The sequence below is a fragment of the Hyla sarda genome, chromosome 3 (assembly GCF_029499605.1).
Source record: "Hyla sarda isolate aHylSar1 chromosome 3, aHylSar1.hap1, whole genome shotgun sequence".
Classification (NCBI taxonomy): domain Eukaryota; kingdom Metazoa; phylum Chordata; class Amphibia; order Anura; family Hylidae; genus Hyla; species Hyla sarda.
In genome coordinates, this window is record NC_079191.1 from 310,969,136 (window position 1) to 310,982,503 (window position 13,368).

The 13,368-nt window shown below is 47.1% G+C and overlaps 1 protein-coding gene across 2 annotated transcripts in view; it reads left to right on the top strand.

Annotated features, from left to right (window-relative positions):
• The window catches only part of SCAF8 (SR-related CTD associated factor 8), a 137,543-nt gene that overhangs the window by 95,819 nt on the left and 28,356 nt on the right, over positions 1-13,368 (top strand). For both annotated transcript variants that reach the window (XM_056567042.1, XM_056567043.1), the window contains 2 exons: positions 2,173-2,290; positions 12,626-12,757. In XM_056567042.1, the coding sequence (XP_056423017.1) occupies positions 2,173-2,290; positions 12,626-12,757 (250 nt within the window). The remainder of the gene's footprint in view (positions 1-2,172; positions 2,291-12,625; positions 12,758-13,368) is intronic.

The window sequence follows — 13,368 nt, forward strand, 5'->3', positions numbered from 1 at the left end:
GGAGAACTTCAAACTCGCTGAGAGCCCCTGAGTCTGCTGGCCAAGTAAGAAGGGGTGGAGGGAAGAGGAAAAGTGATGTGACATTTGATTTGGCACAGGGTGATGAAATGTTACAGGTGCGATAAAGGGGGGAAAGAAATGGCACAGGGGTGGTAAAGAGGGGGTGAGAAATTTGCACAGCGGTTGTAAAGGGGGAATAAAAAATAAATGCACGGGGGGGTGGTGTTAAGGAGAATTGATGTGGCTCAGGGGGTTATAAAGGGCGGGGTGATTTGGCATGGGGGGGTGGTGTTAAGGAGAATTGATGTGGCTCAGGGGGTTATAAAGGGCGGGGTGATTTGGCATGGGGGGGATCAGGCGGGGGTGCTTGCGATTGATGTGGCCTGTGAACGTACAGAAGCAGGAGACCACTGTTTAAACAGTGAGCCCCTTATTGGGGTATTGGCTGTACCCCCCTGACAGCAGCCCTGTGTACAAAGTAGGGCCGGCACATAAGCTTGGTTGTAACCTATTGGGAGTGTTTTGTCCCCTATTGGGTGTGTCCACGTCCGCTATTGGGAATGTCCCCTATTTGGAGGTGTCCGCTAAGGGAGATTATACTGTATATGTGTTATTCAATGTGAGCATATACCAAAATGATTCCTATAGAATACTATAACAAAAATGTAACCCTTGTAAAGTACCTAAACAATAGTGTGAGCTGTGAGAAAATGCATTGTTTCTGCAGTAAGTTAATTTAATTACCAAGCTGTCAGATTAACTACCATAAGAACATATGCAACTTAGGCTAGGTTTACATCAGCATTTAGAGCTGTTATGGAGCTCCGCTTGCTGATTCTGTTATAATGAAGGGACTTTAGCAGAGGAAAAAAAAAAAAACCTGCATGTCAGATTTTTTTCTCCACTGAAATCATAAAAAAAAATTCGGCATTTAACGGAACCCAGAATTGACCCCATTTAAAGTGAATGGGACCAGTCTGTTTCCGTTGATGTCCAGTTTTTTAACCTCCGTCCCGACCCCGTTATCAGCTGTCCCAGAGCTCCACAGCATTGATGTAAACCTAGCCTTATAGCAATGCTTTTTACAATTAAATTACATGAATATACAGTTAGCATTTCATCATAAACATTATATTTTTAATAGTGTGGACAATTACACTTGCTGCAATACTAAGTTTGTTTATTATTATTATAATTTTTTTTTTGGGGGGGGTGGGGGGAGTAAAATGAGAAAAGAAGGGTGATTTTATTATATATTAATACTGTGCAATGTAATATATACAATGTGTGTGTGTGTATGTGTGTATATATATATATATATATATATTTATAATATATTTATACTATACAATGCTATGCCTATTGCATAGCAGTGTGATCGGTGCTTTACTGATACAGCCTTGCTAATCCAGGCTGCATAAGGGACTTAGTGATCTGTGGCACTTAAGGGGACCCTCCTCCGCCATCGGACCCCCGCGACCATGTTGCGGGCGTCTGTTGAACCGACTGAGCTTGCTTGGATGTACGATTTAATTCTTTAGACACAGTTATTGGCATTAATCACAGCATCTAAGGGGTTAATGAAACTACAGATCCATGAATTCAACGCTTTTTATTTATCTGTGACAGGCCCTATTTACTAGCTACCGGTGCCATTCGTTTTAGCATCTGATTTGTTGTTGAGGGCCTAGACTGTCAACTGTGACATTACCAATGTGTTGTTCTCAAGGTGGAGAGCTCTTAGGTGCATGCTTATTTTTTAAAACAAATGTCAGTAGTGTGTACTCGCAGGCCCCTGTGTGGCTGCTCGGAGTGGCGGCTTGCCGCTGCAAGCAGGCCAGGAGACAGGGCGATGCGGGAGGAGGGTGGCAACAGCTGGAGGCACACTATGGCCAGGTCACCGGTGGATACACATCATAAAATACTCTGCGGATCAGTCACGTGTGACCCTACCCAAAATAGGAACCTCAGCAGCTTCCCTATATCCTGTACACTGACAACCTTTTGCCTGCTGCGTCATAGGACAAATGTGATGCTGATTTAGTTTCCTTGACACTACAAGATCACTCCAACTCTGTTACTGTGGATGCTATGTCTGATTTTAAAATTGCCCATATGCCATTTCATTGACTTTTTTTTTTTTTTCTTTTTTTTTTTCTTCTTCTTCTTAAGTCCTCTTGTACCAGATTCTGTGAACAACTCACTTTTCCATCAGCTGGCAGAACATTTACAGCAGCAGAATCTGGAACATCTACGCCATCAGTTCTTGGAGCAGCAACATACTCCAAAGGTACTTTGTCTATAAAGTAATAATGAATTAATTATGAAATAATATGTGCAAAGTGCAGTCTTCCATGGATGTTTAGATTATGATATGCAATATTATTTTGCCAGTCAGATAAATTAAGTTTGTCACTAATCATAAAAATTATATTATTAATAAATAAATAAATATATATACACACACACACACACACATCAACAGGAGAATACAGCAGCACACTGCTAGCACAAAGATATAGATAAAACATGAGTATACATGAGTATATAGATAGAACATGAAAAGCTATACAGCTGTAATCCAATGAAGGAAAATATGAAATTATGAGGTACTTAACTTGCAAATTTGGCAGCCAAATAGCTTGGACCGTCCCACCACGGTAAGGTGACCTCATTCTGGGACGGACCCTACACTATGAATATGCCTCTGTGTGAACAGCTCAGCAGGCATTGCAAGATCTGAAACATCCAAGGCACCTTATATACACCTAATAGAGGATGGTGGGGTGCAAGAGCCAACATGGAGGTAGCCACTCCCCCGTATGTGAAATACAACCAAAGAATAAGTTGGCCAGCACACATATACCCACACACACACACGCTGTTGGGAAAAGTTGTCAACCCGTTGGGGACGGAGGGCGCACACTCCCATTCTATAATGCGGGGCCACAGCGTGGCCATGCGTCATAGTGGGTTGGACCGGGACCCGTGGCTAATAGCGCGCGGCACTGATCGCAGTGCTGCACGCTATTAACCCTTTAGACGCAGCGTTCAAAGTTGAACACCGTGTCTAAAGTGAAAGTAAATTAATGGCGGTTAGCTCAGTGGACTATTCGGGATCGCCGCGGCGAAATCGTCGCATCCCGAACAGCTGTAGGACAGCAGGAGGGTCCCTTCCTTCCTCCTCGCTATCCGATCGCCGAATGACTGCTCAGTGCCTGAGATCCAGGCATGAGCAGTCAAGCGGCAGAATCATTGATCAATGGTTTCCTATGATAAACCATTGATCAATGTAAAAGATAAGTGTGTGCAGTGTTATAGCCCCGTATGGGAGCTATAACACTGCAAAAAAAAGGGAAAAAAGAGTTAATAAAGATCATTTAACTCCTTCCCTAATAAAAGTTTGAATTACCCCCCTTTTCCCATAAAAATAAAAAGTGTAAAGAAAAATAAAAATAAACATATGTGGTATCGCCGTGTGTGGAAATGTCTGAATTCTAAAAATATATTGTTAATTTAACACAACGGTCAATGGCGTACGCGCAAAAAAAAATCAAAAGGCCAAAATAGCGTATTTTTGGTCACTTTTTATATCATGGAAAAATGAATAAAAAGCGATCAAAAAGTCAGATCAATACAAAAACTGTACCGCTAAAAACTTAATATCACGGTGCTAAAAATGAGCCCTCATACCACCCCGTAAGCGGAAAAATATAAAAAAGTTATAGGGGTCAGAATATGACAATTTTAAACGTATACATTTTCCTGCATGTAGTTATTTTTTTCCAGAAGTACGACAAAATGAAACCTATATAAGTATGGTATCATTTTAATCGTATGGACCTACAGAATAAAGAGAAGGTGTCATTTTTACCGAAAAATGTACTGCGTAGAAACGGATGCCCCCAAAAGTTACAAAATAGCATTTTTTTCTTCAATTTTGTCGCACAATGATTTTTTTTCCTGTTTCGACGTAGATTTTTTGGTAAAATGACTGATGTCATTACAAAGTAGAATTGGTGGCACAAAAAATAAGCAATCATATGGATTTTTAGGTGCAAAATTTGAAGGGTTATGATTTTTAAAATGTAAGGAGTAAAAAACGAAAGTGGAAAAACCCTCCGTCCCCAAGGTGTTAAAAAAAAAACAGCCAGCCCATTTGAGCCTTGAGGACACAGCCAGGTTTAGCATTTAGCGCTTTTTCTTCTTCTCTTTTTTCCCTTCCCCTTTTAAAGGACCTAACTCTTTTATTTTTCCAGCCACGAAAATTTAGTTTTTTTCCTCCTCACCTTCTAATAATCCTAACGCTTTCAATTATCCACCTACTGACCCATGTGAGGGCTTGTTTTTTTTTTTTTTACTCCACCAATTGCACTTTGTAATGACATCAATCATTTCACCACAAAATTTACGGCAAAACAAAAAAAATATTTGTGGGCTAAAATAAAAAATGCCATTTTATTATTTTGAGGGTTTCCGTTCAATTTTTGGTAAATAAAAAATACATTATCTTTATCCTGTAGGTCCATACGATTACAACAGTACCCAATTTATATAGGTTTTATTTTGTTACTTCTAAAAAAAATATACATAACTTTTTTGTATGAAATTTGTATAAAATTGTCCACTTCAGATCCCTACAACTTTTATTTTTCCATGTACGTATGTAGTTTTTATCTGCATTATTTCGTCTTTTGATGGGACTTTTTGATCTTTTCTTAAAAAAATATTTATGGTATGCAATTGTAGATTAATTTTTTTACGTATACGCCATTAACCATGCAGTTGAATTAAGATATTTTATTAGTTCTGATATTAACGTATGCGCTGAGACCACATATTTTTGTTTATATAATTTTATTTTAAAAATGGGAAAAGGGAGGTGATTCAAACTCTTATTAGGGAAGGGGTTAAATTACAATTATTAACTTTTTTTTTTTACTATTTTGTAGTCCCCCATAGGGGACTAGAACATGTAATCTTCACATAGCACTGTTCAGTGTTATGACGGTGAGGAGACAGGTCCTCCTGCCTTCCTCTCAACTGATTGAGACTCTGCAATTTCCACCGGTGTCCCGATCGGCACTGCTAAGCAGCCTGGATTCGTTTTTTCCACATATTTGGACCTCTTGATTGCACTGGGCTTTCCGATGAGTTCACCCAAATCCATCGACACCTCCATTTTCACTACAGATGCTGTGATCATCATTGATCTAGTCATCTGTGAAGTTAATGGCAAACATCAGCATGATTGCTGATGTCCGCTTTTAACTGTGAGACCTTGGCTGCTGATAGTCCACTCCTGACAATCACTCTGCCGATTTACCCATACATTTGAGTTTGTATGTGCACCAAGACTCCTTACGCTAACTGTACTCTTTTCTTAAAGGGGTACTCTGGGGAACACAACTTATCCACAGCATAGGGGATAAGTGTCTGATTGTGGGGCGATTGGCTGAGCAGGCTGTCACTCCTGCTTGTCTGAAGGTGGGGCTGGAGCACTCAGGAGTATGGTAATTATAGCAGGGAGAGCCTCCCCCCCCCCCCATACAGGAGATTGCGGGGATCCCAGCATCCCAGTCCCCCACAATCAGACACTTATGTCCTATTCTATTGTTTCCCAGAGTACCCCTTTAAAGCGTACCTGTCATAGTGCCAAAACAAAAAAGGGATATGTTACTTAGTACCTAATCCTGATTATATACATACTTTTTTTTAATGTGTCTAGAACCTATATATCCGTAACAAATAGCATTTATATGTTGCTAACTTGCTTTTTCTTCTTGCCATGTGAAGAGGGCATGTCCATCTCTCCCTCACTGTTATGACTCATCTGCTCTGAGTCTGGGAGCAGTCTGGCAGTCGGCAAATCACTGCACAGTAGTTTTTATGCATACATTTTCTATCTGTTCCTAGTAAAGCTGGATGCTAATCAACATAGCTGTCACTATGTGTGTCATTCAGCTTTCACAGACTCCTGAATGTCTCATGAGCTTCTTTTTCATTCAGGAGTCAGAAAAAGTTTGGCTGTTCAAGCATGCTGGGAGTTGTAGATTTGCAACAGTTGGAGCTGCAGTGATTGTAAAGCACTGTGTTACAGCAGTGTTGCCTTTTAGCTGTTGCAAAACTACAACTTCCAGCATGCCCACACATCCTTTGTAATTTTGCAAGATCTGGCACACAGCTGGAGAATGCACAGCTATAAAACAGAGTTTTACAAAGATTGTATCCGCAGCTGTTGTGAAACTTCAACTCCCATCATGGGAGTTGTAGTTAAGGAACAGCTAAAGGCTGCAATGGTGATCTCCTATACTGGATACCAACACACATTACGGCCGGGATACAGTATGCTTTTAAATACAGAGTAGTCTGTCTGCATAAAGATAGATAACCCCTAGTGGCGGATATTTTCAGTTTTAATTTTTTAGTAAAATTGCCATTTTTTTTTATTTAATAAAGTCATCTTATCAGTAGTACTACAAAATTTTAAACATTTTTCATAATGACAGTGCCTCTATAAGTGTCACTGTATTTTTTCAATTGTTGTATCTAGAGATGAGCGAACTTACAGTAAAATAGATTTGTCACAAACTTCTCGGCTTGGCAGTTGCGGACATTAGTCTGCATAAATTAGTTCAGCTTTCAGGTGCTCTGGTGGGCTGGAAAAGGTGGATACAGTACTCAGAGACTCTTTCCTAGGACTGTATCCACATTTTCCAGCCCACCGGAGCACCTGAAAGCTGAAATCATTTATGCAGGCTAAAGTCAGCAAATGCCGAGACGAGAAGTTTGTGACGAATCAAATTTACTGTAAGTTCGCTCATCTCTAGTTGTATCTTCTTAATGATTCAATTAACTACATCTAGTTTGGTTTGCAATGCATGAGCTTTTTTTTTTTTGTTGTTGTTGCTTTTTTTCAATATCCCTGTGTTTTTCTGTGGTTTGCTCCTAATGTTTATATGTTGAACTCATTACTGATCATATTTCTGGAGCGCTTCATTTGGGGACACAGGACCATGGGTATATGCTGCTTGTCACTCGGAGGCTGACACTAGGCAAAAAACAAAAGAAAGTCGTCCCTTTCTGGCAGGATATACTTGCCTCCTAGCTCTAAGCAACTCAGTTTTAGCTTAGTGTCAGCAGGAGGCAGGAGCTCTCCAGACCTGGTCTTAGTTCTTTTGTTTTTTTCCTAGTTTCAGATTCTAGTAAAAATGTTTCTCCCATTTTTGTTTTCTCTAGTGTGGGTCGACAGGAGCATGGCGTTGTCTGATCCTCCACCTGCGATCTAGGGGCACAGTGCATTGCTGAAGAGGCCGTTAACCCCTCCTCGCCATCAGCCAGCGCTTGGTGTTGTAACCTGGGTCTGGGTCCCCCATTTGCCAGCTGGGTCTGGCTTTAAGGCAGGTGGCCCTAGCTAGTCGGAAGACTTCATGGGTGAGTATATCTCCCCCCTTTTTACCTCCCTTCCTTCCTGTGGAAGGGGAATCTATTTTTTCTGGGGATGTAGGGGTTTAACTTGCCTGATCCTGAGCAGGCTTGGTCCCCTGCTTTTTCTGCAGTGCTCAGTGCTTTCCGGTGGGAGCCTCTGTCCCTGCATGGGGTCGCGGCCCTTTCTTTCATCTGGGTGCCTACTCAGAAGACAGCTCCTCCAGGCCTGGGCCATCGGCGAGGCACCCACTGTAGCCCGCGGCTTAGGCCTTCTACTTTTCCGCCTGCCGCAGCCTTCATTCTGGTGCTCTATGCTCCCTCTGGCTGCGCTCTGTACTGCCGGAGGTCTCCTCTGTTGCCAGGCTGCGCTTCCTGCGCTGTGACTTCTGGCACTTATTCAGGCCTCGGGCAATTTAATTAATCTAGCCCGCGGCTCCGGACTACCCTAGCTTCGCCCTCCAGCTCGCGCGCCCGGGATCCTGGCGCTCCTCCTCTCATGGGCCGGTCTGTCTTTTCACGGCAGGGGGCTATATTTCTCCTCCCCCTGCTTCTCTTTTCCTATAGGGGCCAAGTGCACATTCCAGGGGTCAGGATTCCTCCACTCCTTGGGCTGTGTGCGCTTCACGGGTCAGCTGGCCCCTCCTACTGCCCTGCTCCAAAGTGGATTTTCAGGGCTTAGCTCAGCTCGCCTCTCTGCAGCATCCCTGTTCTACAGTCTGCTCCAACTGCTCCTTCAAGATCTGCATCTCTGACAACAGACAGACAAGGAGCGAGCTCACCCAGGTCCTGTGTCCAGACAAACTAGTGGCCCTTTATGTCCGACCCCAGGCCCTGCATTGGTCACTTACTTTGCCTGCTCAGGCTGTATCACTAAAATGCCAGGCGGTTCCTCTGAGCCTATCTGTCCGCCCTGTGGATCCTTGCGGCCCAGTCCTCCCATGGCTACCATTCAGGATGGTCCGCTGGACTGTGGGAGGTCTGATCCCGCTCCGGAGTGGGTCTCCTCTCTCTCTGACCATCTCCGATTTTGCCAAGGTCTCCCAGGAGGTGGTCTTGAGCACACCTCCCACCATTCCCTACAGACCTCCCATGGCCATCCGGGTCGCCTTTCTTCAGCATCATCCCCTGAGTCCAGCCGAGCGGAGTCCTCCCGCCGCAGCTCCCACTCTCATTCTCCACCCTCATGGCGCCGCCGCGACCGGTCACCCAGTGTCCGCTCCCGGTCACCGCACCTCCTTTCCAAGTCCTCCTCCACCTGTTCCAAGACTCCTACGGTGCGCTCCCACTACCCAGGAGAGCTTGTGGACTCTGACTCTGAAGAAGCTTCCTGTATGTCAGATATGGTGGACGGTCTGGTGTCAGCAGTCACCTTCCACCTACAGGACCCAGGCACTTCAGGCATGGCCCCCACAGTGTCCTTCCGCCGTGTTCGGCGAGCTCCCCAAGTTTTCAGCTCTCACACGGAATTTGACAAGCTGTTGGAAGCGGCCTGGAAGCATCCAGACAAATGCTTCCATGGGTCTAAGAAGCTTCAGGCTCTCTTTCCCTTCCCTCAGGACCTGTTGGTGAAGTCGTCTTCCCCTCCAATGGTGGACCCTCCTGTGTCACAGCTATCTAAATACACTACCCTGAGCTGCCTTTCCTGGGGTCTCGTCTCTTTAGTAAACATTTAGACAAGATCATATCTGAGGCTACCGGGGGCAAGAGTTCCCTCTTGCCTCAAAATTGTCCGTGCTGTTTGGACCCGTGCGGAAGGCTCCCTCCTTTCGCCGCTTTTGTTTCTCTGGCTGCCAGGACAAAACTGCGGCCCCTCAGGTTTGGACGACACCCTCCTTCAAGACACGTACCTCCTGGAAGTCGGGGCTCTGTTCCAACCACTCCTTTTCCAAATCCGGGACTCGCAAACCTCCCACTGCCTGAAGGTAACCCCCCCCCCATCTGAGCCTTCTCCTCGGGTGAGTGGTCGCCTGTCCCTCTTTCGGAACGTTTGTTCAGAATGCTTGGGTTCGAGAGGTCGTATCCCAGGGCTATCGAATAGAATTTTCTTCTATTCCCCGGGATCGATCTCTTGCTGCAGCTTTTCAGGTGGCCCTTCGCACCCTTCTGGCCCAGGGTGTGATCTACTCCAATCGGGGTTCTACTCCAATCTCTTCATTTTTCCCAAGAAGGATGGCACTGTCCGACCCATTCTCAATTTGAAGCTTCTAAACCGCCATGTGCGCCTTCGGCATTTCTGGATGGAATCCCTGCGGTCACTGGTCACCTCCATGGATCCGGGGGAGTTCCTCTCTTCTGTGGACATACGGAATGCCTACTTACACATTCCAATCTTTCCGGCCCACCAGCGGTTTCTAAGGTTCGCTGTTCCTGCAGGTCATATTCAGTTTGTCGCCCTATCTGGATGACCTACTCATCAAGGCGCCCTCCCTGGAACAGAATCGGGCCAGCCTCAACATTACTCGTTTGGATCATCAATCGCACAAAATCCAACCTGTCCCCGCCCCAATCTCTGACCTTTCTCGGGATACGCATCGACGTGGCGGCAGCCCGTCTTTCTCTTCCAGAGGACAATCTCCGGGAGTTGTTGTCGGGGATTCGCGCCCTTCGGCGGCCGGGTCTGGTTCCCGTCCGTGCCTGCATGCGGTCCTGGGCAAGATTGTGACCTCCGACCTCCGTGGAGGCAGTCCCAATTTCGGTACTGTCCTCTCCAGTTTGCCATCCTCTCTGTGGGACAAATCCTCCTTATCTCTCCACCGCGGGATCCAGCTTCTGCTCCCAGTTTGCCGCTCCCAGTTTGCTGCTCCCTCCTTTTGTGGCTCTGGTATCCCCTCCTCCGGGAGGGTCGCTCCTTTCTATCTCTCACGGACGCGAGCCTTCTCTGCTGGGGAAGTGTCTTCCAGGACAGGACGGGTCAGGGCCGCTGGACCAGGTCAGAGTCCGGTCTCCCCATCAACATCCTGGAGCGCTGACTCATTCTCGATCTTCTTGTGCCTTCTTCACTGGAGTCTCCTACTTCGGGCCTTCCGGTGCGGGTGCAGACGGACAACGCCACATCAATCGGCGTACATAAATTGCCAGGGGGGGCGGCACCCGCAGCTCGGCGGCCATGAAGGAAGTGTCAAAGAACCTCTCCAGGGCGGAGCATCGCGTTCCTGCCATATAGGCGGTGCACATCCCCGGGATCGCCTATTGGGAAGTGGACATTGGGAAGTGCACATCCCCGGGATCGCCTATTGGGAAGTGGAGTCGCTCCACCTCCGACCCGGGCGAGTGGTCCCTTCACCAGGAGGTCTTCGCTCAGATCTGTCCTCGCTGGGGAACTCCGGACGTATATCTCTTTGTCTCCCGCCAGAACAGGAAAGTCCCTCGCTTCCTCTCCAGGTCACGGGATCCCCTGGCGGTAGACGCTCTCATGGTCCCTTGGACCCGGTTCGCTCTGCCCTACCTCTTTCCTCCGCTTCCACTTCTTCCCAGGGTCGTCAGGAAGCTCAAGGCGAAGGGCATCTCGACGATTTTGGTAGCCCTGGACTGGCCTCGTTGCGTGTGGTACGCCGACGTGGTCAGTCTCGTGGTGGACGTTCCCTTTCGTCTTCCGGATCATCCCGACCTCCTCACCAAAGGGCCCTCTGCCACCCCAATTTTTTTCCGCTGCGTTTGACGGCATGGCGGTTGAGACCGAGATTTCTCTTCCCATGTCATCCGGACCACGCTCCACACTTGGAAGCCCTCGTCAGGCCAGGATTTACCACCGTACCTGGCGGGCCTATTTCCGCTGGTGCGAGGCTCGTTCTCTTTTTCCTTGCCGACCCTCTTGTCCTTTTTGCAATTGGGACTAGAGACGCTTCTTGCCCTCAGTTCCATTAATGGGCAGGTTTCAGCGCTTTCTGTTCTCTTCCAGCGCCCTCTTGCATCCGACCTTTTATTACGTGTAGACTTTTTTGCAGGGCGTGGCTCATGAGGTTCCTCCGATCCGGTCCCCCACTGCTCCTTGGGACCTTAAACTTGTTCTGGATGCTCTTCAGGGTTCTCTGTTTGAGCCTCTTGGTCACGTTTCCCTTCGTTTACTTTACTGGAAGGTGGCCTTCCTTGTCGCAGTCACATCCATTTGCCGTGTGTCTGAATTGGCCGCCCTATCTTGCCGTTCCTCTTTACTGGTGCTTCACCAAGACAAGGTGGTCCTTTGGCCGGTGCCCTCCTTTCAGCCCAAGGTTGTGTCGTCTTTTCACCTAAACGAAGAGATTGTGTTACCTTCCTTCTGCCCGTCCCCTTCTCATCCACGGGAGCGCCGGCTTCACAAGTTGGACTTGGTTCGAGCAGCTTGGACTTTGTCAGTCACTTCCTCCTTCCGGTGGTGTGACTCTGTTTGTTTGTGCTTCCTGAGGGACGGCACAATGGGCTTCCCGCCTCAAAGGCTACTATCTCTCGGTGGATACGCTCTGCCATTTCGGAGGCGTATCGTTGCAAAGGTCAGGTGCCCCCTTTTCGTGTGACTGCTCACTCCACCCGCGCGGTGGGTGCATCTTGAGCGGTCATCCATGGGGCAGGTTTGCAGGGTGGCGACTTGGTCGTCTCTGCATACCTTTGCCAAGTTTTACCATGTTCATACTTTTGCATCCTCCGACGCAGGCCTTAGCTGCAAGGTTCTGCAGGTGGCCGCCTGATTTCTGTTCTGGCTGGGATGTTAATCTATCTCTCCCCAGGGACTGCTTTAGGACGTCCCATGGTCCTGTGTCCCCCAATGAAGTGCTCGAGAAAAGTAATTTTTGGACTTACCATAAAATCTCTTTCTCGGAGCTTCTTTGGGGGGACACAGCACACGCCCATTGGTAGTTTGTGGCCAGCCTGTGCGGGGGTATTTTTTTTTTTGTGTTTGTTTAGACTGTTCTGTCTTGGGAGGTTCTCCTTCTGCTTTGGGACTAAACTGAGTTGCTCATAGCTAAGAGGCGGGTATATCCTGCCGGGAGGGGCCGACTTTCTTTAGTTTTTTTTGACTAGTGTCAGCCTTCTAGTTGCAAGCAACATATTCCCATGGTCCTGTGTCCCCCAATAGAAGCTCAGAGAAATAGATTTTACGGTAAGTCCAAAAATTTACTTTTTTTTTTTTTTAGAAATACATTTGGAGAACTATCTTTTGACATCAATGTTTTTGCATAATGCTGATATTATCTTCATAATGAATACCCTTATGCATATTTAGATGACAGCTCAGGAAAACCAAGATATGATGTCGGAATCAGAAAATTCTGCTACACCATCACAGGATGACAGCCAGCAGGCCTTTCGGGAAAAAGACCAACAGCTTCATACTTCTTTATCCATACAACAAGAGGTAGGGGCTGCATCAATTTCTGTGGGTTGGAATGGAACTAAAGAAAAAGAACAAAAGTTCTGCTTACTGCTGTGATAAAAGTGGTGGGGGCACGAGTCTGCGTTCTGAGATGGATTTGGGGCCGCAGCCTAAAATTTACCATACTGGTTGCTTGTGCTGGGTGGTATACCGGTATGAACCGGATACCGTTTTTTTTTTCTCCCACGGTATGGATTTTTGCCCATACCGCTATACCGGTCGGGCCCCTCCCCCACCCTCCGGATGAATTGTAGAGCCCAGCACAGCGCCCTCACCTGTCCCGGTCAGCTTCTCTGGCCCGATTCCGAGAGCAGAATCGGGCCACAGAAGCTAATCCATTTACTGTGTCCCCCCGAGCACGTCAGCCAGTCTCCCCGCGAGCACGATCAATCCCCACCGCTAGCGGGATCCATGTGCCCACTAGCGGTGTCACAAGAATGCCTCCCGCGAGCGCGATCGCTACCATCACCGCTAGCGGGGTCCCTGTGCCCACTAGCGGTGTCACAAGAATGTCGAGCACGAGCGCGGCTCTGTTCCCCGTCCCTGTCAGCTCTCAGGGTACGGGAACAGATTTAAAAGCCTTGCGCGCAGCT